Genomic DNA, 26,974 nt, shown 5'->3' on the forward strand with positions numbered 1-26,974 from the left:
AATTCCCAATTTTTAAATGTCTTCAATTGGAGGCTAGACAGCCATTTGTCAGGATATCCTAGAAGGAATTCATACATCAGATGTGAGTTGTACTCAAGGACCTTTGAGGTCTCTGAGATTCTATTGTTTTGTGTGGAATTTGACAAAGAAAGATTCAAGTGTTTTGTTGGACCAATAGAAGACTGAGAGTCATTTGGATCCCTGATCTTCAGTCATGGAAGTACTGTTGTCAACAAATGCCTTGACTTCTCTTTTGATTTTTGGTTCAATGAAATGCATTATACTGACACTCCTGTAGTTTAGTAGCATGTTGTCTAGCACTATAAAAACATGAGAGCCCATTTCTGAAATCTATTTCTGGTGAACACTTGCAGCAAGACATGGTTTATTTGTGGCACCAAGACATGGTTTGTTTGTAGTGTTTAATGCAAAATTATTTTTTTAACCAGAACATAAGTGTTTTGGGGAGTAGGCAGGAGGGAAAGTGTAGGGGAAGGGTCAACAAATAACATATTTGAGAGCTGTGTGAGCAACTATTTTGGAAATGTGTGCTCTGTTGCCATAATGGCCAGTTCTTTTAAAAGAGGACTGAAACCACCAATACCATTGACAATGTTTATTATAATAATTCAGGTAAACAAACCACATGGATTATAATTAAGTGAAGTTTCTTTTAAAAAATTCTATTGTTGATTTAAAAATCCAACCAAATACCTTTTGGAGGGTAAGCTGGTATCATGTTTTGTCCCTTGTTGCCTAGAAAAACTACAAATGAGTGATTAACTATGGATGGCATCAAACCACAGGTGTGTGGCTTAAAAGTTTGAAGGCTATTTAAGTTAATTATCTTTCTCCTGACACCCTCCTCTTATGTCTACCCTTTTATGCCTGTAAATAAATCAATCAGTAGAAGTCAAAATGCAAACTTCACAGAGGTTAGCCAGATCGTAGCCCTTAGTCAATCTCTTCTACATTAGTGTCTGGCTTGGGCATCAGTGCCACACTGGAAGCCTGTACGGTGCACTGCGAAGTTTGCCTCTGACCTTCTGCTGCAGATGGTGGGGGCTGGCTGTTAGGCTCACATACAGGGAGCACAAGTGGACATTGGTCACTTGCTATAGGCTGTAAGGGCTGACCATTAGCCTCCTGGGTTGGTTGTGGAGGGTGGCCATCCACATTTGCTGCAATTTGTGAGGGCTGATTTGGAGCCTTTCCAGTTGGTGGGAGGGATTGACTGTCTGCCTCTGCTATTGATTGGAAGGGGTGACTGTCAGTCCTTGCCATGGGCTTTAAGGACTGACTTTGGGACTCTGCCTTTAGTAAGAGAGACTGATTGTCAGTTTTCAGTGGAGTCGTGGCCTCCCCACATTCCTCAGATTTAGAAAGAGGATCTGGTTGAGCTCGGGAACTCTCTGGGCTGCAAGCTTGGAGACTACATATCTCTAACTCAGTATTTTCATGGGATTGGTCATGAGGAGCTTCCACGTGATGGGTTACCACAAAAGCTGTTGCCAGATTCCTCAGTGCATTGTCTTCAGGACTGGCTACTTGTGCATTAGCTGTTCCATCAACAGGAGCCTCTGTGTCAGGCTCTTCTTCTGAGATGGGCTCATTTTCTTCCTTCTCGGGGATTTTGGCCTCTTTAATTTTTTTGTAAAGCTCATTCCTCTCCTCATGCAGAGCTCTACAGAGGTTCTCTAGCCTTCCAATTTTCATCACAAAGCACTCATATTCTTTAGTCCTCACTGCTTTCTGTTATTTAAAAAAAGAGGGAAAAATATGATTAAAAGAAAAATGGAAAGGATTATCTCTTGAGGAAAACAAAATCTTTCCTTCCTAAAGAACATTTGTCAGCTACTTTCTTGGGTATTATTTAAAGAATCTAAGTGGAGGTAGCTGAACCAGAAATCTGGGCAAGATCACTTTTTCTTCTGTAATATACACACAGTTCTTCTGGAACCCCAATCACATGGCTGCTTTCCTTGGAAAGAAAGGGGCAAGGGAACTTCATGCCTCATGTTTTAGACTTTTTGAAATCTTGAAGCTGTAAGAGGACTGGATTGGAAGGGGAAAGCAAGGACTCTGATCAAAACTATAGGAGGAGGAGTTTCCTTACCCTCAACAACTCTTTGTTGTTTGGTAGCAAATCAACTGATATAAGACCTCATAATTGATGTAGCTTTTGAGGTAATAATAATAGCAACTAGTAATTAGCTAATGATTGCAATTTTTATGTAGCTCTTTAAAGTTTGCAAAGTTCTTTAAATTATATTATCTTATTAACTCACAACAGTCTCTATGCTATAACTTATTAATATCTTCATTTTTCAGTTGAGGAAACTGAGACTAAAAGAAGGTAAGTGATTTGTCAAGGGTCACATGGATACTAAATGTCTGAGGCAAGATCTGGAATCAGGTCTTCATGTCTTCAAGTTCAATGCTTTTTCCACTTGCCATCTACTAAATAACTTGGATAAATGCAGTTTTTTTCCTAGAAAAAAACTGTCCCACACTCATGCTGTCTGATTATCTTTGCTTCTTCTCCTCAGTAACATATTATATACTTGGAAGATGAAAGGGAAGGAGAAGAAAAGGATGCAGAGAGGCATGTGCGATGCTTGCCTGGAAGGGCTAGTCATGCACATCTTGTATTCAGGCAGGTGCTTCCTATCAAGGACAGGGTAGTAAGTTAAAATGATGGCATTCCCCAGGGATTGGATCAGGTTTTGAATGAAGAAAAAGCATGTGAATTAGAGTCCCAAACCTACTTAAAATGCCTGGTCTAATTCTAGATCATTTTTGTACTTATTATTGTTGGCTATATATACGGCAAGTCCCTGAAGACCCTGGCTATTTTTCAAAGACAATATTTTTTGCCATTATGCTACAGGCATTGCCTTCACACAACTATTTTGTCTGGAACTTAGAAAAGCTGTGACGGAATTTTCTCACCTCTTCAATCATGTCCAGGAGTGCTTTGTTACAATTTTCAAATCTCGATTTCCATGTGGCTGTATCCTTTTCCAGCTTTTTCATTTTCTTGGTTGTCTATAATAAAGATGATGATGATAGCTAACGTTTATAGAGTGCTTTGCAGTTTGCAAACAATTGTTCAAATATTATCTCATTTTATTCTTACAACCTTAGAAGGTAGGAACAATTATCATCCACATTTTAGAGATGAGGAATCTGAGGCAGAGGTTAAGTGATTTGCCTTGGATTACATAGCTAAAAACATCTGAGGTCAAATTTGAACTTAAAGTGGGAGACCTAAAGTTGAAAAGATTTAAGTTCAAATTTGACCTCAGATGTTTTTAGCTCCAAGTTGCCTCTATTAAAATCATGGGAAGAGTATAAGAAATTGATATATCAAAAACTAATAGCCATCTTTTCCTCCCCACCCTTACAAAATAGAGATACTTTTATTATGAATTACTAAGATAAATGAATTTTCTATGGCAAAGAATAAAGATTTAGAAATGTCAGGATGCTAGACTTGCAAGAGACCTTAGATGTCAACAAGTCCTCATTTTATATATGGGGAAACAAGCCTATAAAGGTTAACTTAGTTTCCTATCCATAGAGATAGCAAATGGAAGAGTTGAATTCCAACTTGTTCAGTTGTTTCAGTCATATCTGACTCTTTGTGACCTCATTGTGGGTCACTGGAATGGTTTGACATTTACTTCTCCAGCTCATTTTATAGACAAAGAAACTGGGGTAAATGGCATTAAGTGACTTGTCCAGGATCACATAGCTAGTAAGTGTCTGAGGCTAGATTTGAACTCAGGAAGATGAGTCTTCCTAATTTCAGGTCTAGCACTCTATTCACTGTATCACCTAGTGGTCCTTCAGATTCCAACGCAGGTCCTCAAATCTAGAACTCTTTCCCTTATACTCCTCTGCCTCCTTTACACTTTAGTTCCCAATATGTAACTCTAGATCTACTTGTTCTTTATTTTATGTGGAATAGTGTAACCTAAGCTTGCATTAGCTTTTTCTTTTTTTTTTTTTGTTGGCATATCACATTGTTGACTTATTATGAACTTTCCATCCACTGAATCCCTTACATCTGTTTCCAGATTAACTTCTGTCATCTAGCAATGGATCCCTTCTCTTGAGAGAGAGAGAACCTCTGTGGGAGATTGACTTTTTGCATTCAAGTATAAATTTATCTCTGTTAAATTTCATCTTATTAGGTGCTATTCTTCTTCATAGGTTAAAAGATTCATACAGAGGCTTATACAACTCTTTATCAAAATTTCTATCACTATTGAGAGTCTTTCAGATACAGGCAAAGGATTCTGAGCTTTAAATCCTTAGAAAATCAAGTCCAATGCCTTCATTTAAGAGTTAAGGAAACTGAAATCCAGCAAGGGGAAGTGAGTAAAAATTCATTTAAAAGTAAAATATAATTGAAACACACTTTGACACATTAACATAATTTTTCTCTGGCTTCCATGGGTGAATTCTGACTGGTTTGTGCTTTGATTAAACTTTTGCTTTTGTTTCTAAAGCTTACAAATAGAAAAAGTAATTATTTCCAATAATCACAATGAAAATCCAACCTTGAAAAGAGTGTTCCTCTCTATAGTTTGAAAAGAGTAATCCTCTGAAAAGAGTGGTCCTCTCAATAGTTTGAGCTTATTTCTCCCAATTTGAGACCAGAGCTTCTTGCTCATACTTAAAGGAGAAAATAATTCCTGGAATCTAGCAATGAGGATGGATCAATCATGATCATGAGTGGTATTTTCATTTTAAATCACTTCAGCTGGGGGCAACTAGGTAGCTCAGTGGATTGAGAGTCAGGCCTAGAGATGGTAGGTCCTAGGTTCAAATCTGGCCTCAGACACTTCTCAGCTGTGTGACCCTGGGCAAGTCACTTGACCCCCAGTGCCTAGCCCCTTATCACTCTTCTCCTTGGAATCAATACACAGTATTGATTCCAAGATGGAAGGTAAGGGTTCTTAAAAAAAATCACTTCAGCTACCTTCTCATGTGTGATTTAAAGGTCTTTTGTTTGTATTTTTAAAAAATTAATTAATCTGTTTATCTGTTACATTAAAATTCCCAGGTAATTCCTTTACTTCATTTCCTTCTTGCACTAGAGAAGACATTATTTGATAAAAATATACATATATATATAAAATAACTATTGCTTATTTCTATTAGTTCTTTCTCTAGAAGTGTACATACACAAATCATTCTTCAAACAATATTTGAGTTGTATATAATGTTCTGTCAGTTCTGCTTATTTCACTCTTAATAATTTCATATAGGCCTTTCTATTAAAAAAATTAACTTGCTTGTCATTTTTCATAGTGCAATAGTATTCTATCACAATCATATGCCACAACTTAGCCTTTCCCCAATTGATGGGCATCCCTGCAATTTCTAATTCTTTGCCACTACAAAGAAAATATTTTAGAACATATGCAGATTCTTTTCCTTTTTTTCCTGATCACCTTAGCTTCTTATCAATGAAAAATGAAGCCATCTCATCCTTGCCCTTTTTTAGAAAAATTCTGGTTTTTGTTTTTATTATTTTAATTTATATCCCAGCTTTGCTACTTACTACCTAGGTGTCCTTGGGCAAATCAGTTAATTTTTCTGGGCTTCATTTCTCTCTTCTGTAAAATGAGGGAACTGGGGCCGTTGTGGTCCATAGCAGTTTTAGATCGAGGACCCTATGATATCTCTGAGAAGCAGTGTACATAGTAGATAGAAGACTGACCTTAGATTAAGAAAGATTTAGGTTTAGGCTCTTTTCATAGGCAAGTCAACTTCTCAGTGCCTTGGGTGATTTACTAAATTAAAAGTAAAAAAGAGTTGCCAATCTGTATTTTGAGATAATTTTTATATCAAGGATTCTTGATATAATATATATTGATATAATAATATATATGATATATATGAGATATAATAATCTAGGTGTAGATTACCCACAAATTATATACATATCTGTTCATATTTATACATGTACATATTTCTCATGCTGACTCATGAAACCTATTTTCAATGCTTCTTATAGTTATAAGTTGGCAAATGCTCTTTTCCAAGCAAGATTGTGATATTGACTATATTATGAAGGGAATGAATGGGAAGGGGATTTGATTTCTCGTAAAGGTAAAGCAATATAATTATTTTTCTTTATTACAAGAGAGAGTCCAAATGTCAGGGGTATGCATCAGGAAATAGATGTTTAAAATTGTTTTAAGTTAATAAAGTTAATTAAAAAAAAGAAAAATGTAACATATGCATAGGCATTTCTCAGAGATATGTACCTACAATTGGGTATATGTAGTTTCGTATTGGGGAAGGAAGGGAAATAACATGATGACCCAGGGCAGAAGGATCTAATGACTAGACGAGGAGGTAGGAGATCTGAGTTATATAGTCTAAACTCAATGACTAATTCACTTGGGCACATCACTCCAACCATTTGGACCTTGGTTTCCCTGTCTGTGAAGTGGCAGGGTCAGGCTAAATGATTTCCAAGGTTTGTTCCCACTCTAAAATTCTATGGTCTGAAATGGAGAATTAAAGCAATTATTTAAATTTTTTGAAAAATGTAAATTGGTAGTGAAATTCTAAGGGAGAGTTTGCAATTTAGAAGAGTATCTCTTTTTAACCTCAGTGCTTATCAGTCTTTTGCAGGTCACAGGGTTGTCCTTTCTTTAACTCTCAGCAAACAGTAAAGAGAAAGTTTATCTTTCCTGTCTAACTCCTTGTCCCCACCCGATACCAAGAAACAAGTGAAAATGAATCATTTTCTTTTTTCTTTGGACAGTTGCTGAAACTATTTTACCACAAGCTTACCAATAAAAAATACAGCACAATCTCTTCCAAATCTATAAACATTTCATGATTCTATGAGAGGCACTGTAGTGTCATAACCTGAGATGAATGAGCCCAAAGGAGAATTGGTTGTCAAAATGGAAAATACCAGTACAGTCTGGATGATAAGTGGTACTCACTTTATCCATTTCCTGCTTGAAAGTGGCAAATACCTCATTGCTTTTTGTCAGCGTATTCTGGAACTCTTCAAACCTCTCAGAGTAGAGAGTAAGCTGCAAGCATAGAAAAGAGGGGATCTATTATAGGAGTTGTATTCGGAGTGATTTAAGATCAAAACATTATGCTAGGGTTTATTATTTGGGAAGAAAAATGATTATGAGTACACACACAGAGTATGATTCTAGAAATATTTGTAGCCCAGATAACCCTTATGGGCTCAGCTAGGGTCATTGCTCAATGAAATCATTTATTGAGTGCTTTCTGCATGCATGGCACTGGGTTGGGGCTGTGCAGGATTCTCAACTGATATCAATCAATCAACAAACATTTATTGAGTCCCTATTGTGTGATAGGCACAGATGATACAGATTAAAAAAAAAAAAAAGCTTCTGTCCCCACCCTCAAGTAGTTTATATTCTCTTGGGAGGAGGGGATAAACATGTTACAGAGAAATAAATACAAGATTGATACATACTTTGAAATACAAACTCAGATCCTTAGTAACTGGGTCAACTTAAACCACAGAAATCCAGAATTGGAAGGAACCCTGGAAAGCATCAAGTCCCGCCTTTATCTGAACAAGATTCCCCTTACAATAGACCGGGTAGATTTTGTTCTGAACCAGACTCTAAGATTAGCTTTGTTCCAAGGCATTATTTCTCTTAGAAATAATGACTGAATCTATTTAATCTAAAAAGAATTTTTTTGATGCTTATGTTCTTTTTTAACAAATAAAAGTTTAAAAGCATTTAAGGATGTTAAAAACCATTCTGTATTTAAGAACCATGTCCAAAGACCTCTATGAAATTATCTCTAGAAACAAGTCCAATAACCCATAGCAGAAGTAATCGTTTGCTCTAAATCATTACTAATTAGAGAAATTAAAATCAAAACAATTCTGAGATATCTCATGCCCATCAGACTGGCTAAAATAATGGAAGGGCAAAATGATAAATGTTGGAGGGGATGTGGAAAAGCAATTTGGAATTATGGCCAAAGAATTATAAAACCGTGTATACCCTTAGATCCAGCAATACCACCGCTGGATTTGTTTCCCAAGGAAGTCAGGGGAAAAGGAAAAGGACCTATATGTTCCAAAATATTTATAGCAGCTCTCCTTATGGTGGAAAAGATCTGGAAATTGAAGGGCTGTTCATCAACTGAGGAAAAGCCAAACAAGTTGTGGCATATAATTGTGATGGAATATTACTACTACACTGTAAGAAATGATGAGCAAGTTAATTTTTTTTAAACTTGAAAGACCTATATGAAATTATGAAGAGTAAAAGGAATAGAACCAAGAGAATATTATATACAGCTACAGAATTAATAATGTGTGAAGGTTCACCTCCAGATAAAGAATTGATAAATAAAACCATGAAAGACAATCTATATATACATTTTTTTTGATGCCTTCTATGCGGCAGAGAGAGGGGGAAGAGAAAAAAGTGTCAAAAAAAAGTTCCCTTAATATTGGTAGGAATCATAGTTGATAGGAGGCCTGATTTTATAGGATATGCAAGTTACATTGCTTCAGTCATTGATTTTCTGAATTTCCTTTCCCTTTAAAAGTGTCAAGTAGGTGTGTTATTTGGTTGATAATGTTGGCATTCCAAATCTGTGGATGTTCATTCCTGTTGAATTGCCGATTGTGACCTTACAGAAATTGTATCTTTAAGTAGCAATTGTGTTCCAATGATCCTTTTTAGACCATTGATTCTGTCCTTTCATTCTGAGTGATTGAAAAATGAAGGACCAGGAAAATAATACAGCTATGCTTTGGGGTCTAACTCAGACCTGAGAAATGAACACCAGCTCAGGAAATCTCTAAGCTCCATTCCAGTGCTACAATTCTGTGATTCTAACAATACCTCAGACTGTTGGAAGCCCTGAAAAAAATCGATTTCAAATTGAATCAGGGATTTCCAGTGCTATACAAAACAAGCTTTAAGAAAAACCCACCTCTCCTACTTAACTTTTTGTTGTGTGAATTATTTTTTAAAAAATCAAACATCCTGTTAGGATAATATTTGCCATTTAAAAAGTGGAATGTTTTCAAACTTCCTGTTGAATTTAGGAATTTGAGAAATTCTCTTTTCTCTTTTTGGTGGACTAGATAATAGCTAATTTTTTTATATTCATATTTGGGAATATGGAAAGCCAGAAGAGGAAAGCTAAGATTAAAAAGAAGTGGCTGCTTAAGAGGCTTCCAGAAACACCCTTGCCTTGGGAAGTGGATTATGGGGAGCAATAAGGGAAGCATGGAGTGAAACAAGTAGACTATGACAAGATTTTAGAACAAATATACTTGTGTGTTTATTTAAATCTTTTCTTTCTGTCCTAGTAACAACTCTAGGACAGAAGGGCAAGGACTAGGCAAATGGGATTAAGTGACATTATAGCTAGGATGTGTCTGAGGCCAAATTTGAAACCAAGTTCTCCTGATTCTAGGCCTGATGCTCTAACCACTGTGTCATGTAACTGTCCCTGAGGTTGTTTTTTTTTAAGTATAGAATAAATAAAACTAGGAGAGAAAATTTATGACTGCTTTCCCTCCTCATTATCCACAAGAAGAGATTCATTTGGCCTCTCATAAATAGATCATTTTTGACTATATGTAAGTGGATTTATCCACTTTTTTCATTTTTCCTACTAAATCTGGAAGCCTTCTGACTTTTTCACCTCTTGATGATTTATTCCCAAAGTGTCCCAAAATATTTTTGCATTTCTTCTTGAAAAACTAGAGAGACCACAGCCTCCCCTTGAAGGATTCCGGGGGAAGGTCTCTCCCATTTGAATGTGTCATTGCCTCTTCTCTTAAGGAAGGGCTGCTAATACTTGTTTGGTTTTATCATTCACTCTTTTCTGCCTCTGTTCATTCTGGGAAATATCTACCATTCTAGGAACTCACTGGTGCCCAGCCTCTCCCTTTTGAAAACCCCTTCCTTCAAGGCCCAACAGAAGGAGTAAGTGGTCCTTTACTCATTAATCCTTTTCTGGTCCAGATGAAAGCAATCTTTGTTGCCTCAAATTGTTCTAAAATATTTTGCATTAATCTTCATTGCCTCAAATCATTCTACCATGAAAATAATTTTTCTATGGTATGGTATGCTATGGTATTGTATTCATAGGTATCAAAGTGGATAGAATCTACTGGGCTTGGAATCTAGAAGTTCTGAGTTCAAATACGATCTCTGACACTACTTCTGTATGCTGGAAAAATCACTTAAATTCTGATTGCATCAATTTCCTCAATTGTAAACTGTAAAAAATTTTTCCTCAACTGTAAAAAATAAAAAAAGCACCTACCTTACAGGGTTGTGAGGATCCAATGAGATAGTATTTGTGAAAAGCACTTAGCATAGTGCCTGCTACATAGTAGGTGTTATATAAACGCTTTTTCCTTCCCCCTCCCTCTTGTATTCCTTCAAACCGCTACCCCATTGCATTACAAACACCTCATGGTTAGGGAATTTGTTTTTGCTTTTCATCTTTCTATCTCAAATGCCAGCCATAGGGTCTGGCACAAATTAAGATCACAGAATTATGAATTTAGAGTTGAAAGAGACTTTAGAAGCCATTAAGTAAAACTTCCCCTCCTCTCATTTTATAGATGAAATTAGACCTAGATGTATTAAGATATTTCTAGGACTATAAGATCATAAATTTAGAGCTGGAAGGAACCTTAGAAGCCATTGAGTCCCATGTCCTTATTTTTTCTCAAAAGAGGCATAAAGTGGCTTGTCCAAGGACATAAGATAAGAGAGGGCAAAATTGGGGTACAAACTCTGGCAATATATTTCCAAATCCAATGTACCCATTGCATTTTTGTCTAATTGAATCAAAATGAGGATGCAAACCAGAGTGACAATGAGATGGGGAAAGCATCAGCTGGGAAATCCACTATCATGTTTTATTGGTATGAAACTTCACATCTTCAGTGGAAACAAGGAACAGAACAGTTAAGCAGGGAGAGAGACATGAAATTTATCCAGCTTTTCTAGATTTTAGACATATCTTTACATTGTGGAACATTGTTTGGTATGAAGTATAAATTTGTACAATGTGAGACATGTTCTTATTTCCAGTCTAACTATCAAGATGCACTAGAGCCAAACAGAAACTAATTCTAGATGATCTAATGTTTTGAACCCATCGTTGACTTTACTCCCTTCCAGTAGGATGAGTATTTGAGAGTTGGCTGAAGTCTTATTTTTTTCTTTTTGCTTATTTAAATAAAATATAGCCAGAGTGCTGGACTCAGGATTAGGACCACTCAAGTACAAGTCTACCTCTGGCACTTAGTAGCTGTGAGATGCTGAATAAGTTACTTAGGTTTTCTGAGTCCAAGGCAACTCTCCAACACGTGTGTTATATGTAGGATCTTCTAGGTAGAGAAACCTTCTGTACCAAGACAATGAGAGATCCTTCCTTGATATCCTGATACATTTAAAATAAAGGAAACAAACATAACACTTGTGGAAGAGATTTTGAATATTAATATTTGTAAATGGCAAATCTAAACTTAGACTCTGCTTTATTCTTACCTTCAAAGATGAATAAAGGAAGAGGCAGCTAGGAGTCTCAGTGTATTGAGAGCCAGGCCTAGAGACAGGTTGACAGGTTCAAATCTGACCTCAGACACTTTCTAGTTTTGTGACCCTGAGCACTTAACCCTCATTGCTTACCACTCTTCTGCACTGGAACCAATACATATTATTGTAAAAAAAAAAAGAGAGATTAATAAAGGAAGGGAGGGAAGGTGGGGAAGGAGTGAGCTCAGGATTGTATTTTTGGACACTGGTTTACCCTGATTGACTCCTGTGGTTCCATAATTTATAAAGATAGGTATGCAGAATGGGTAAATGGTAAGTAGAATTGTTTTGCCTTAAAGACAATGTTCTAGGTCTCCTTTTGCTAGGTTTTTACAGTTGTGAATTTATTCTTCCTTTCTCCTTATTCCTGTCCAGTATATTTAGAATTCTATACATTGGGGCTGAAGACCATGACTTGGAAACAAATAAAGAAAGGCACAAACCATGCATTTAATTCTTCCTACTTCACCTGGGCCTGCAGGACTGTCTCTTGTTCCTTCAGCATCTTAGTCTGAAGTTTCCACTCAGCTGCTTGGTTCAGTAACTGTGAAAAGATTATCCAAAAGAAGAGAATATATTACATTCAAAAGATCTTTATTATTTCAGTTAATATATAAGTCTTGTTACTTTTTCCTGCTTCTTAGCTCTCCTTAAAAGGTTCTTAAAAATACAAAAATATGAAATAATTTATTAAAGCTGAAATGTATCTTGTGGTTTTTGATGATGACTTGATTTGATTTCATGAAAGAAAAAATAGAAATACAATTATCTTGCTTGTAAAATATCAAATCCAGCAGAATATAAACTTCTTGAGGGTAGACTATTTAAAACTTTTCATCTTTGTATTCTAAATGTCTGATATGGTACCTAGCACATAGCAAGTGTTAAATAAATGCGTGAATTGAATTAAATCCCCATATAGTTCAGCCTCTCACACAATGAGTCTCCTTTCCAGTATTGCAGATGACTCTCCATTCTTAGCTTGAAAATTCCTAACACCCCTGAGGAGATTCAATACTTGAGTCCCATTCTCTAGCCAAATTTAGTAGACAATAGTGCTCTAATAGTGACAACGGGCTACTGCTTTGGTGTCATGATTTCTGGGTTTTATTTGAAAGCAAAACCCAAGGCAAGAAGTAGGAATGGCATAGAGGCAAGGGGAAAGTGTACTGTGTCTGATGTTTCCCTCCACCACCCTCAAATTAATATAAAAAGTATACCAGTTGGGTTAGTAGCTATCTTTGGAAAGGGCTGCAGAGAAAGAATGAGGTATTTTACTGTCATTGACCAGCAGGAGAGAAGTAACTCATTATTTTCCTTCTGATGCTATTTTAATTTACCTAGATCTTCTCATTAGTATTCCTTAATGTTGTCGAGCTGTCAGGTGGCACTTAAGTTACTTTTGCTTCATGTAGTGGCTTCATGTAGTTTTTAATAGAGAGATAGTTATGCCAATAACAGTGGGTCTATTTTCTTGATCCTTTGACAATTATCTACATGAGCGATGTTGGCATCTATAAGAATAGCATCAGCAGGTGTGAGTGTATTGCTTCATCGGTTGTACAGACCAAAGGCAGAGGCTGAGTCACCCCGATGACTCAGAAAGAACTAGAGGGGAAGTTATTGCATATGTTTATCTGGCCCCCCTGGATTATTGGCTTATCCTCCGCCTGTGGGACTACCAGTTTCCTTCCTAATACACAGAACATCCAAATTCTTTCTTTTATTTCTTTACTTATGGCTTTCCCAAACACCGAGATAGCCTTTACCTTTTGTCTCTACCAATTCCAATTCTCAACATCTCCTTCAATGCTTAGCCTCCTCTATCAATATTCCCTTCTTGAAATACCTACAACATTTTGAGGGTATCAAACCGTCCAGGATTTGAGGGTATAAATGTCTTTCATTGCTCACAAGTTATTTCATATGGATTTCTGGAATCAGATCGTAAATTCCTAAAAGTCAGAGACTATGCCCTTTCTCTTTTTTGATGCCTCCATAGTAATCCACACAATAATGGATGTAGTAGGTTCTTAATAAATGACCATTAACTTGACTTCTTAATTTAACAAATAGTTAATAGATTCTGATGATGTGTAAGTAGCTGGGGATACAAAGATTAGATACAGCATAGTTCCCTGCCCCTCGGGAGCTTATAATCTGTTATCATGAAATAATTAAAGGATGAGATTATATATATATACATAATCCATATGTTTTCATACATAAACACATACATATGTTCACATATACTATATCTACTTTCCCTAGAACCCACAGTAGAAATAAATTTGTTTCTAAAACTCAAATGAAAGCTAAAGATCAATATTACTTTCAGAGGGCAAATCATGAAAGGTGCCTCTTTCCTCTTGGTGAAAACTAGAGAAACGAAATGTTGCATATCAGGAGTGTACCAGTTGAAAGCTGTTACCATCCAAGTTAATTTTATTTAACTGTTTCTCTTTGTTAGAAGGGAGACCTCTGTAGTATTTACCAGCTATTACCACTAGGCTATGACTGGTATAAAAAACAAAGGGCATCAGTTAAAATCAAGAGGGGAAAAAAGCAGTACAGATGACAGATACTCCCTTGACACTTGATCATTCACCAAAGTGTCTCTAAGATAAAATTTGGACTTTCCTGCTCTTGGGGGCTGGGTGGGGGTGAGGCAATCATTGTTCTATCCGTCTGCATTAAATAATGGCACCCTATCCCTCTGTGATTCTTCATGAACATAAGATGATTAGGAGTTTCTCTGTGACATGGGATAAAAATAGAGCAGGCAGATGTTTAAATTGATAAGTACATATTCCTTTTCTCGCTGGTGTCTCTCCTCTGCTTCCTTCATCATTTCTTGAGCTTGTTCAAGTTTTGCATCCACCAGTTTCTGTTGGAGTTCCCGGTGCTTAAATATTTTATCCAGATGCTGGAGAAGAACAAAGTACACACATGAAACAAAGAAGAAAAAAAGGATTTATTGACGACTGCCTGAGAGTTGTCAGATAATATTCCTATCAACACAAAATCCATTTGCCTTCCCTTGGAGGTTCCACGCCCCAAACAGACTAAATGTCAAAAGAACAGAAGTTAAAGAGATCAAGAAAAGTGTATATAGCTCCCTCTTCTGGAGAAGGAAAGGAGATGTCATTGATGGCATCAAAAACTCCCCCATGAGGTCTTCATGTGAGGAGGATCATAAATCTAGAGCTGGAAGGAACCACAGAGGCTATCTGGTCCAACCTTCTCATTTTACAGATGAATAAATAGAGACCCAATAAAGTGAACTGACATGTCATAAGTACTGGAGGTAGGAATTGAATACAGGTCCCTAACTCCAGAGTCAGTATTATTTCTACTCTACTTAGCTGCCTCCCACTATACCATATTGGCCTGAAACTTTTAAGTTCCATTATAGGTAAAATTAGGGCAGGTAGGGATTACAGTGAATACAGTGCTGGGCTTGGAATTAGGAAGACTCATTTTCTTGAATTCAAATCCAGTCTTAGATACTTATTAGCTATAGGAGCCTAGAAAAGTCACCTAACCCTTTTTGCCTCAGTTTCCTCATCTGTAAAATGAATTAGAGAAGGGAATGGCAAAATATTCTAGTTGCCAAGAAAACCCTAAATCAGATAATGAAGATAATAACCAAAACAACTGAACAAAAGGTAAAATCTCTTTGATTTGCTTCCCAGGGTTGCCTAACATTGTGCAGTGATCCCTTTATAATGTTCCCTGCATTTAAAATAATACTTTAAAATAATCTCTGTATTTTAAAATAACAGGTCTGGTAGGTAGAGGTGTCCAATAGCTTTGGAGGAGTTCAAATCAAGAATCCATCTTTTCTTTTCCATTAGCTTTCCTAATATTGTTAAATCATTTCCTTGGATACATTTACTGTATTAAAGAGGTTAGGCATCTGAGAAGCAGAGGATTATTACAACTAGAAAAAATCTTTGAGATCATTTATTACAGTCCCCTCTTTTCATAGATGAGAAAAATTCAGGCCTATTTAAGTGATTTCCCCTAGGTCATATAGCTAGTTAGGGACAGACTTATACCTCCTGACTCTTAATCTGTCTGATTCAGAGAAGTAGCCAGAATTCTACAAGGGGATTGAGGAAGATCCAAAATTGTAATAATTCATTTAGTATTCTAACTATAACCAACAATGTTTATTATGGAGGGGGTAAGTAGGTGGCACAATGGATTGAGAGCCAAGCCTAGTGGGATGTCCTGGGTTCAAATCTGGTCTCAGATATTTTCTAGCTCTATGACCCTGGGCAAGTCACTTAACCCCTTTTGCCTAGCTCTCACTACCTTTCTGCTTTGGAACCAATAGACAGATTTGATTCTAAGATGGAAGGTAAGGATTTTTAAAAAAATGTTCATTAAGACCAGAGGAATTCCATGTGAACTGAAATGATCTCCAGGAATTGATTCAGAGCGAAAGGAGCAGAACCAGAAGAACATTATATACAGAGACTGATGCACTGTGGTAAAATAGAACGTAATGGACTTCTCTACTAGCAGCAATGCAATGACCCAGGACAATTCTGAGGGACTTAAGAGAAAGAACACTATCCACATCCAGAGGAAGAACCGTGGGAGTAGATACACAGAAGAAAAACAACTGCTTGATCACATGAGTCAATGGGGATATGATTGGGGATGTAGACTCTAAGTGATCACCCTAGTGCAAATATTAATAATATGGAAAAAGGTCTTGATCAATGACACATGTAAAACCCAGTGGAATTGCTTGTTGACTACAGGGGAGGGGGGGAGAGGAGGGAAATAACATGAATCATGTAACCATGGAAAAATACTGTAAATTAATTAATTAAATAAAATTTTCAAAATCAGAAAAAAAAGTTCATTAGGGAACATTGGGATATATGCACTATAGGATTAATATTAATACTATTGCCTTTATTATCAGCATTGGAACGGGTTGTAATGGTGACTTTTTTCATAGAATCACTAAATTTCAGAGTTGAAAAGGTCAGAGGCCATCCAACTCATTATTAGAAAAATAATTCCTTCTCCAACACCTCTGATAATAATTAATAATCATTGCTAGCATTTATATAATGCCTACAATGTACCAGATACGATGCCAAGTGCTTTACAAATATCTCACTTGAGGTTCACAACAACCCTGGGACTAAATAGGTTCTATTGTTATCTTTATATTACAGTTGAGGAAATGGAGGCAAATAAGTTCAGTGACTTGCCTGAGATGACACAGTTTGTAAGTGTTGCAGGCTGGATTTGAACTTGGATCTTTCTGACTCCAATTCCAGTGCTCTATCCATGGTACAATTTAGCCTAATAACCAGGGGCCTTATAGTTTTTGCTTAAAGAATACAAATGATTTCAAACCTGCCAGGTTTTTATACTGGCTTGAAGGAATGTACACGAATTACTGAATAGATGTATGTTCTCCTGGGGTCAAAATTGGCCAATCCCAGTATTAGACTAACCTGCCATAATGAGCTAACAGTAAATAAGGGCTAAGAAATGAGTGAAAATGCAGAAACAAATGTTCCTCTGTTCTTACCACATTTAGAGGTTGGTCTAATTTTAACTCAACCTTGGGGAGCAGAGTGCCACAGACAGAAGTGGTCCTAGGTCACTGCTAGTTTGGAATATTTCTTGGTAACTGGCTCTATATCCTATCTCTGTCACACATTAGTTGCTTGACCTTGAACAAGACATTTAACCTCTTGGACCTCACCTGTAAAATGAAGTTAGATTAAAGTTTTCCTTCAACTCTAACTTTTTGGTGCTATATGATAGTCTTTTCATTCACTTATCATTTCTCCATGTATCACTCTATACAAGCATTCTGTATTGAAATTTCTGAACTAGAATGTGGAATGATAAAATTGTCACATTTATCTTACCACCATGGCTGCTTTCTCTTAAAAACATTGTTACAAAACTCAGTTCTTCACATGGTTCTACTGAGATGACAATATTCTAATTATTATCCTTATGTCTCAGAATGCTACAAAACTCTGTTAGTGAAATCCACAACAATTTTGAAAAGAGTGTCTTAACCATTCACACTTAAAAAACAAAATGGATGAAAAATGCATAATGCTTAAATTATGATAGTTATATGTTGAATTTGTTTATCTATTTATTTATCATCTATTTCTTGGATAGGTAGTACAGATAGATATCCTGGGCTCAAAAGAAGTCATAGGGCTAGATTCTATTTGGAAAATTATCCATTGCTTTCAATAATCCCAGACTAGTCACTATTGAATTTTCTGATAGAGAGGCAGCATGATGTAGTGGATAGAAGTCTTTCCTTGGAATAGGTAAGACCTGGGGTTAAATACTGCCTTGGGCACCATCAACATGTCACTTCAATTCTAAGTGCTCCATGCAGCTCTCCAAGACAAGTTGCCTATCTGCATTAGTAGAGGGAATTTCTACTCTAAGCATTTCCATCAGATTTAGGCCAAAAAACAAATAAACAAAGCCTCCTCTCTCCCCCAAACCCACTTATGTCTTAGGGACATACTATATTTCTGTAACTCATAGAATATCATAATTTCAAAAGAATGAAAATTATAAAAAAGTAAAGGCAATGAAAAGATACATTCAGGGATAAGCTCAATGTAATATGTCACCATCAACAATCTGCATTCAAAAAGTGATGCAAAAGACATTATTGAGGAACCATATGACCAGAAAAGGACTTGGGACAACTATGAGAATGAAACATTATGGAAGGATAGTCTGAGTGGTATGGGTTGGAACCCTGATGATACTAAAAAAATGCAGAAAGTGGATTTCATTCTATTAGGAAATCTTCTATGCCAGGACTTATGGGAAAACAAGGATATGAATTACACAGGATGGCATTAACCAATGCAATGTATATCAACAAAGGAATTATACAGATGGAGTTATGCAACTACTCAAGATGAAAGAGAAAGTTGCTAAAATTATCTTTTTGGGGGGCAGCCAGTTGGCTCAGTGGATTGAAAGCCAGGCTCAGTGATGGGAGGTCATGAGTTCAGATGTGACCTCAGATACTTCCTAGCTGGGTAACCCTGGTGGGCAAGTCACTTAACCCTCATTGCCTAGCCCTTACCACTCTTGTGCCTTGGAAGCAATATATAGTATTGATTCTAAGATGGAAGCTAAGGATTTTTATTTAAAAATAAATAAAATCACCCTTTTTAAGCTTTATTGAATTATATTTCAAAGGGAAAGCTATGACTTAGATCTTATAAGTTCATATACTTCACTTTTAATTTGTTTCTGACTACTGTACGGATGTAAATTCAGATGAATTTCTTAGACCATTTCAAAGGAGCGATTTAATAATGTTATCTGTGATCCTCTTGGTTTACAAAGAAAACTTTCTCATTATTAGTCTGTTAAAGAGTGGTCAAAACCTTATTTCTGCAGTTTCCTCAACTCTCAGATAATCATAGTAAATAATAGCTAGCATTTATAGGACACTTTAAAATTTGCAAAGACCTTTTACATATATCATCTCATTTGGTCATCACAACAACTTTGGGTACTATTATTATTATCCCCATTTTACAGATGGGGAAATAGAGGCCAAAGAGGTGAAGTGACTTGTCCAGGGTAAAGCAGCCAGTAAGTGTCTGAGACAGGATTTGAACTCAGGTTTCTTGACTTGAGTTCAACATTCATTCTGCCATCAATCTACCCAAATGCTTCAGTGCCCCTATTTCTGCATGGCTTGATACAGTTCTCACCTCTTCTCTGAGTTCATACTGATCAATGATGCTTTTCAGTTTCTCTGCTAGCTCTGTGTTCTCTTGGCATAGCTTCATATTCCTTTCACTCTGTTGCTCAATCTGAGCCTGGATATCACTCAGGGTACCCTGAAAATGACTTGTGATCTCTTTCCTTTTCTCATCTTCTTCACGTGCCCGCTGGAGAGTTTCCTCCTGTAGAAAAGAAGAACAATATTTGAGTGTAAGAGTTTTGTTAACTTTCCTGACCTGAGATTTACAAAATCTTTTCAGACCAAAGATCAGTAGTAGCAAGACGAAGAGAAAGAAAAATTAAATATCTCTATAAGAGGTTTTGAGTTCTTTTCTAACTTATAATGCTTAACCTATGAAGTAAATCTATAAAGGACTTATGTACAGATCAATCGAGTACAGGTGAATAGTTCCTGGAAAGAGGTGCTGTGAACACCTTGTATCTAATAGTTACTTATAAATAGACCTGCCTGAAAGATGACTAGGAGCCAGCTGAGTGTTTGAATGAGCTGCAGCAATTTCTACCAAGGCTGCAATACCCAGTTCTGATCTTACTGTGTTTGGCTGAAAACAAAGGTCAGTTCCTTGCCAGGAGTTAAAAGGGATGGTTCAAATCCTCCACTCCTGTGGTTTGCTGTAAAAAGGAGGCAAATCAGTTTTATATCCTTTTACAGTCCTCAAGACACATCAACTGAATGAATATTGAAATGTCATAAATCAACCCAGGTGAACAATATGTTCTCCTCGTTAAGAAAAAAAAAAGTTCCCCAGAAAATTAGTAATAGGGTGAACTCAAATAGTTACTGAGCAGTTGCACTAATCCAAAAGCTGTAAAAGAAGACCATGGCAAACCTGCAGGATAGCGAGCTTTTGCTGGAAAAACAGTCATGTGTCATATACAGTAATTGACGTGTTTGCTGAAAAATTCTGATTCTGGGTACAATGATAAGTTTCAAATCTTAAAACTCTAAAAGAAACATCTAATTTTCCCTTATTTCACTTTGTTAGCATGGTAGAATTGGAAATTAACTTTCATAATGTCATTTCTTTTCCCTTTTTCCTTCTAAATCAAAACTCTCCATTCACTCAGACCCACTGACAATATACCAAGATTTCCCACACATCTATATTGAGTACTATTTGCTTTGTGAGTCTTATTCTCATTCTTTTAGAGTAAAAGGGTTTAATATTTCCATGTAAAAATAAAGACAGAGGCACACAGCTGCTAAATCGCATATAGACACTGGAGGGTTCCTTTATAGTCTGATTAATTTGTAATACACAAGGACATTTTGTGCATTCATCAGTGCAAAGTAAAAACTGTGTAGAACAGAACTTTCTAACAAAAGTGCCTAACAAGTTCAAATTAATTCCTGAAGAACTTTTTTTTTTGGAGGGGAATGGTTTGGAGATAGAGTTGGGTGGGGGGTGACCGGGAGAATTCTGCAAGCAACAATAGTTATACCCCATCTTTATTATGGATGAGAGTCACATAGGATAGCAGGCATGGATAGGCTGCAATTAACACTGTTGGAGGGAACTCTCAAATTGATGAAGCCCCAGTTTGAGGATTTAAGTATTGTATAGTTCATTTATTTACAGTTTTAAAAGCACTTTCCTCACAACAACCCTATTATTATTCTGTAATTTCTCAGCTGAGCTCACCACTCACATCTTCAACTTACCCTAGGACATTATGTTCCATTTCACAACCTAGCATTGGCTAGGTTTTTACTATGTATAATCCACTGGGGAGGTGTGGGATAGGATAGAGAAAAAATTCTCAAACCATCCTTGCCCTCAAGGAGTTTGCATTCTACTGTTAGGTGTAGCATGTATGTAAATAAGTATAATACAAAGAAAATCTAGGAGGGAAAGAGCATGAATGTCTGAGGAGCAATAGGGAATATTTCATCCAGAAGGTTGTGGTACCTGAATTGAGCCTGGAAGTAGGAAAAGGATTTCAACAGCAGGAGATCTGGGGAGAGTGTATTCCAGACATGATGAATGGCTTGTGAGGAGGCAAGAGATAGAATGTCAAGTGCAGGAAATGGCTAGGAGTCTCATTTGATTGGAAAGGAAAATAATATGCAATGAATCTAGAATTATAAATGGAAGGCAGGCTGTGAAGAGGTTTAAATGCCAGGCGAAGCATTTGCATGTTATCATGTAGGCAACAGGAAACCACTGGAAGCTTTTGAGCAAAGGAATGGCATAGTTAGTCCTGTGCTGTAGGAAATTTAGGAGAGGGATTAGAGGAAGACACTGGCAGCAGAGAGACCAATGAGTCGGCTTTTATGCTCATCTATAGGTGGGAGAAATGAAAACTTGAAGTAATGTGGTAGCCATGTGAGTTGAGAAGGGAAGAGAATAGATTAAGGAGATACTGTGGGAATGTAATGAACAAGTCTTGGCAACTTACTGGCTAGGCATGAGGTGAAAGAGAAAGAAAAGTCAAGGATGATTTCAAGGCTTTGAACTTGGATCATTGGAAAGATTGCCTTTAGTGGAAATGGAGCAGTATAGTGAAGGCATATGTTTGTTTTGTTTTTTGGAAAAAATAATAAATTCTATTTTGGACATATTAAGTTTGAGGTGTCAGTGAGACATCCATGTGGTAGGTATCCAGCAGGTGATTGGTAGTATTGGAGATTATGGATGGATATCTAAATTTTAAAATTATCTGGAAAAAGATGGTACTTGAATCCTGAGAAGCTGATGAGATCACATGTTTATATATAGAAAAGGATCCTAGGCAGAGTTCTGGGGAATACACAGGCTAAGTAGAGCCAGAAGCCTGGTGTTGAATCAGCTAAAGGAATGGAGGAATGATTAGACAAGTGGGAAGAAAACTAAGACAGAGCAGTATCATTTAAAAATGGATTTCTGGGGCAGCTTGGTAGTTCAGTGGATTGAGAGTCAGGCCTAGAGACAGGAGGTCCTAGGTTCAAAGCTGGCCTCAGACACTTCCCAGCTGTGTGACCCTGGGCAAGTCACTTGACCTCCATTGCCCACCCTTACCACTCTTCCACCTAGGAACCAATACACAGAAGTTAATGGTTTAAAAAAAATGGATTTCTAGTACCTAAAATCAAACATGTCCAAAACTGTACTTTTCCAGCTTTCTACCAAAACCTACCCTTATTTCTGACTTTATTATTTTTCTTAGGGGTACTACATTCTCCTAGTTTCCTGTATTCAAAGTTTTTGAGTTGTCTTTGATACTTCATGTTCTTTCACTTCTCCTATCCAATTAATTATTAGATCCTACTGATTCTACCTCCATAACAACATGAAAATTACTAAGGCTATTCCAGTGGAGTATGTCCTGTAAAAATAATAATGGGGTGAGCACAAAAATAAGGTCAGAGACCAATGAAATAAAGTTTCAAAATGATTCCATTACTTTTGAAAGATGTTATCCAAAGTCTCTTCAGTGGTAAAGTGAATTGAAGCTCAAAGATGAACTTCCCTTCAGGGCCAGGTGCAAGGAACACTAAAGAGACTCTTGTTATGGAAAAATAAAAGGATTTCTAATTCTAAGGTATTCTAACTCCACTAAAACTTCCTGGTTCTGGGGGCAGCTGGGTAGCTCAGTGGATTGAGTCAGGCCTAGAGACAGGAGGTCCTAGGTTCAAATCTGACCTCAGACACTTCCCAGCTGTGTGACCCTGGGCAAGTCACTTGACCCCCATTGCCTACCCTTACCACTCTTCTGCCTTGGAGCCAATACACAGTATTGACTTCAAGACGGAAGGTAAGGGTTTTAGAAAAAAAATTAAAAAAAAAACTTCCTGGTTCTGCAATTAACTGCTTCTGTGTTTCACAGGCTACACTAATGCTCCCTGATTTGACTAACTTAAATTTATACTATTCTAAATAAAACTAAAACTATTATCCTTATAATTCTTAACTTTGCCTTCAAGTTATAAAAATAACAAAGGTTAGCTGGTTGAATCTCAACAAGAATCAAGTTAAGACTCTGAGCCTTAACAGACTCAGAGTCCAAACAAAAGACCAGGGTTTCTTTGGTCTTCTCAGAGTTTAATCAATCTATAAACAGTAATTGATAATCAATAGTGTTTCCCAAGTTGGAAAAAAAAACCACTACTCTCCTTCAGGTCTTTCATTCAGACAGTGAGAGAGAGGCAAAGATGTTACCTTCTCCAGCCCTGGGATAGAGGTCCCCCTGTGTGACTCTGTCAACTTCCAGAGACCAACTGTCAAACTGCCACACCCAGAAAGAGTTAAGTGTCACAGGAAAATGGTTAAACTGTCAACATTTGAAATTAACACTTTCTCTCAGCTGTTTGAAACTCCATTTCTTTCTTAAACCAACTTCTTTACTTCTTATCTCTAAACTAATAAAACAATACTTATTTTCTAATATCATCCTTATAATATCTACCATCTTCAGGTCACAGTTCTTAAAGTACATCCATATGTGTGTCCCATTGCTGAATGCTTAGAGACAGTTTTCTTTTTTCTTCTACAGTTTACTTTCAATTCCTTAGAGGTCAATGAGAATGATCACACAGTATATAGACAGCACTGCTACAAACACCCAGAACACAGGCTTCATGTCTTCTGTATGAGGGCCTCTGGGGCTCACATTCTTCTGTCTCAGCCTTGTATCCCTGCCACTTAGCGTAGTGCCTGGCACATAGTAATTGCTTAATATTTATTGATTGGCTGCCAAACCAACCTTACTCTCCCTTCAGTGAGGTCATTCTCACCCAAACCTCTAAAATAATTTCAAATGTAGGCCATATCAGTCTGATGATTAGAATTGGAACTGGAATGAAATGGGACATTAGTAGATCAACTAAAAGTTAACCAAAGGCAGGAGGTCCTGGGTTCAAATCTTGCCTCAGACACTTCCTAGCTGTGTGACCCTGGACAAGTCACTTAATCCCCATTGCCTAGCCCTTACTGCTCTTCTGCCTTGGAACCAATACACAGAATTGATTCTAAGATGGAAGGTAAGGGTTTTATTTTTTTTTTAAGTTAACCAAAGGAAATTCACAAAGAGTTGGCTTGGACAGAGCACAGTATCACATCATTTGGGAACAATGCTTTCATATTGGTCATCCTTGTGTGTCATTCAGAAACATGTGCCCAATAGGAGGAAGATATCATTGAATCCTTTTCCTCCTGGATTCTCTACTTTGGCAATAATGTTTCTGTGGAGGAAGAATTGAGGTAGAATACTGAAAGCCTCAAGGAAATCCCTAAAGTCTAAATGGAGAAATAGAATACCATCTAGACGGACATTTAATCATGACTTAGTATTTTGTTTAATATTTTATTTTATTTAAAATTTTTATTCCGATAACAAATTTCCACATGAGTTTTCCAAAGTTAAATAATGCCACTCCCTTTTCCCAGAGCTGACAAGCAATTCAGTCTAGGTTATACATGTATTATCACACAAAATGTTTCCATAAGTGGAACATAAATCATATGCTTTCATCCACATTCTGACTCCCACAGATCTTTCTCTAGAGTTGGACAGCATTGTTTGTCATTAGTCCCTCAGAATTGTCCTGGATCATTGCATTGCCAAGAGTAACAAAGTCTATCACATTTGATCATTCCACAGTATTGCTGTTACTGTATACATTCCACAGTATTGCTGTTATTGTGTACAATGCTCTCCTGGTTCTGCTGACTTCACTCTACACTGATCTATTTTTGTGACTCTGTGCCTAATACACTCTGTTCACGTATCCAAGGAGCCACTAATTACACACTCATTCCATTAGGTCATCAACTACTTCATCAGTACAGTGACTCACAGCTTCAAGTGGACATGAATGAATGTCTCAGAGGATCCTCATCCAACAACTGCCCTTCCTAATTCATCCACAGAATCTTTCCACTGAGGAGGTTTCTTACCTGAATCCTCCCATTCATAGTTCACCCAAACCAACTAGAACACTCCATTCCTGCTTGTAACTCCAGGACCATTATGGAGACTGACTTGCCACAAGCTCTCTAGAGTAAGATATCAAGCAGCATGAATGCATTCTGACTATAGGTAAGGTAGAACAGCCATTCACGAGAGAGGTAACTGTGAGCCTAGTTTGCCTTTATCCACAGAAGAATCACTCAACTCTGACAAAAATGCCTAGTTCTTCTAATTGGTTCCTCTGTAGAATGGTTTGAAATCACCTCATCTGCTATGCAAGTGAATGGAGCACTGGACTTGGAGTCAGGAAGTTTTGAGTACAAATATGATCTCAGACACTTAATAGCCGTGCATCCTTGGCCAAGTCATTTAATCTCTGTTTGCCTCAGTTTCTTCATGAGTAAAATGTGATTAAGGATAATACCTATTGGGGCAGGTAGGTGGTTAAGTGGATAGAGAGCCAAGCCTTGGAGATGAGAGGTTCTGGATTCAAATTTGACCTCAGATACTTCCTAGTTGTGTGACCTTGGCCAAGTCACTTAACCCCAATTGCCTAACCCTTATGTCCCTTTTGCCTTGCACTTAGTATGGATTCTAAGATGTAAGGTATGGGTTTAAAAAACAAATAAACAAAAAGAATAACTCCTATTTTACAGAATTGTTTTGAGGATCAAATGAAATAACATATGTAAAATGCTTTGCAAATCTGAAAGCATGATACAAAGGCTAACTTTTCCTTGCACATAATCCGGTTTGGCCACACTGGACATTGAGTTCAATAGCTTGACTAGGGCAGAGTTTGCAAGCATTTTACTTAGATCAAGGTGAAACACTGCTCCATAAAATATTACAGTTGCTTCATAATTAGAACTATAAGTAAAAACAATTCAAATTGTTGGAGATTCTTTTCAGCCATGTCTAACTCACTCTTCATGACCTCGTTTGAGGTTTTCTTAGCAAGGATAATAGAGTCATTTGCCTCTTCCTTCTCCAGCTCATTTTGCAGATGAGGAAATTGAGGCAAAGAGGATTAAGTGACTTGTCCAGGGTCATACAGCTAGGAAGTATCTGAAGTTAGATTTGAATCCATGTCTTCTTGACTCCAGCACTGGCACTCTATCCCCCATGCCACCTAACTTCCTCTCTATATTAGCAAATTGTTTCCCCTAGGGTTTTGTTGTAATGGTTATATATACTGTTAAACATCTGAAAAGAATTTATATACTCTGAAACTAACACAGTTAATGTTTTACGTGCAATGTTCTTTTTAATGCAAGGATTTAATGTTGAATATGATCTAGAAAGCTTAAATTGATAATTATATTTGCACATCTCTGAACATTTAACAACAAGATGATTAAAGATCAATTAACTGTGTTTGACCTGCAGAAGGCAGCTAGGTGGCTTAGTGGACAGAAAGTTGAACTTGGAGTTAGGAAGACCAAAGTTCATCTCTAGTCACTGACTACCTGGTGATATTGAGAAAAGCATTGACCCTCTCAGCCTCAGTTTCCCAATGTATGAAATGGGCATAATAATAAGAACCTCATGGGGATGTTGTAAGCATAAGATAACAATGATCTATATGTCAAAAACTTTGCATACCTTATAGCTTTAGGTAAATGTTAGCAATTATTACCCATTACAAAGGAGATACATTAAAAATTTTAAATCAAAAGAAATCT

The 26,974-nt window shown here is 37.0% G+C and overlaps 1 protein-coding gene across 2 annotated transcripts in view; it reads right to left on the minus strand.

Moving 5' to 3' along the window:
- Positions 1-601: 601 nt before the first annotated feature.
- Positions 602-26,974, minus strand: part of TXLNB (taxilin beta) — a 72,633-nt gene continuing 46,260 nt past the window's right edge. For both annotated transcript variants that reach the window (XM_044677139.1, XM_044677140.1), the window contains exons 5-10: positions 19,367-19,561; positions 14,419-14,538; positions 12,082-12,156; positions 6,978-7,070; positions 2,953-3,048; positions 602-1,752 (exon numbers count right to left, since the gene is read on the minus strand). In XM_044677139.1, coding sequence (XP_044533074.1) covers positions 955-1,752; positions 2,953-3,048; positions 6,978-7,070; positions 12,082-12,156; positions 14,419-14,538; positions 19,367-19,561 — 1,377 coding nt within the window. In that variant the 3' untranslated portion in view covers positions 602-954. The remainder of the gene's footprint in view (positions 1,753-2,952; positions 3,049-6,977; positions 7,071-12,081; positions 12,157-14,418; positions 14,539-19,366; positions 19,562-26,974) is intronic.

The sequence above is a fragment of the Gracilinanus agilis genome, chromosome 4 (assembly GCF_016433145.1).
Source record: "Gracilinanus agilis isolate LMUSP501 chromosome 4, AgileGrace, whole genome shotgun sequence".
NCBI lineage: Eukaryota > Metazoa > Chordata > Mammalia > Didelphimorphia > Didelphidae > Gracilinanus > Gracilinanus agilis.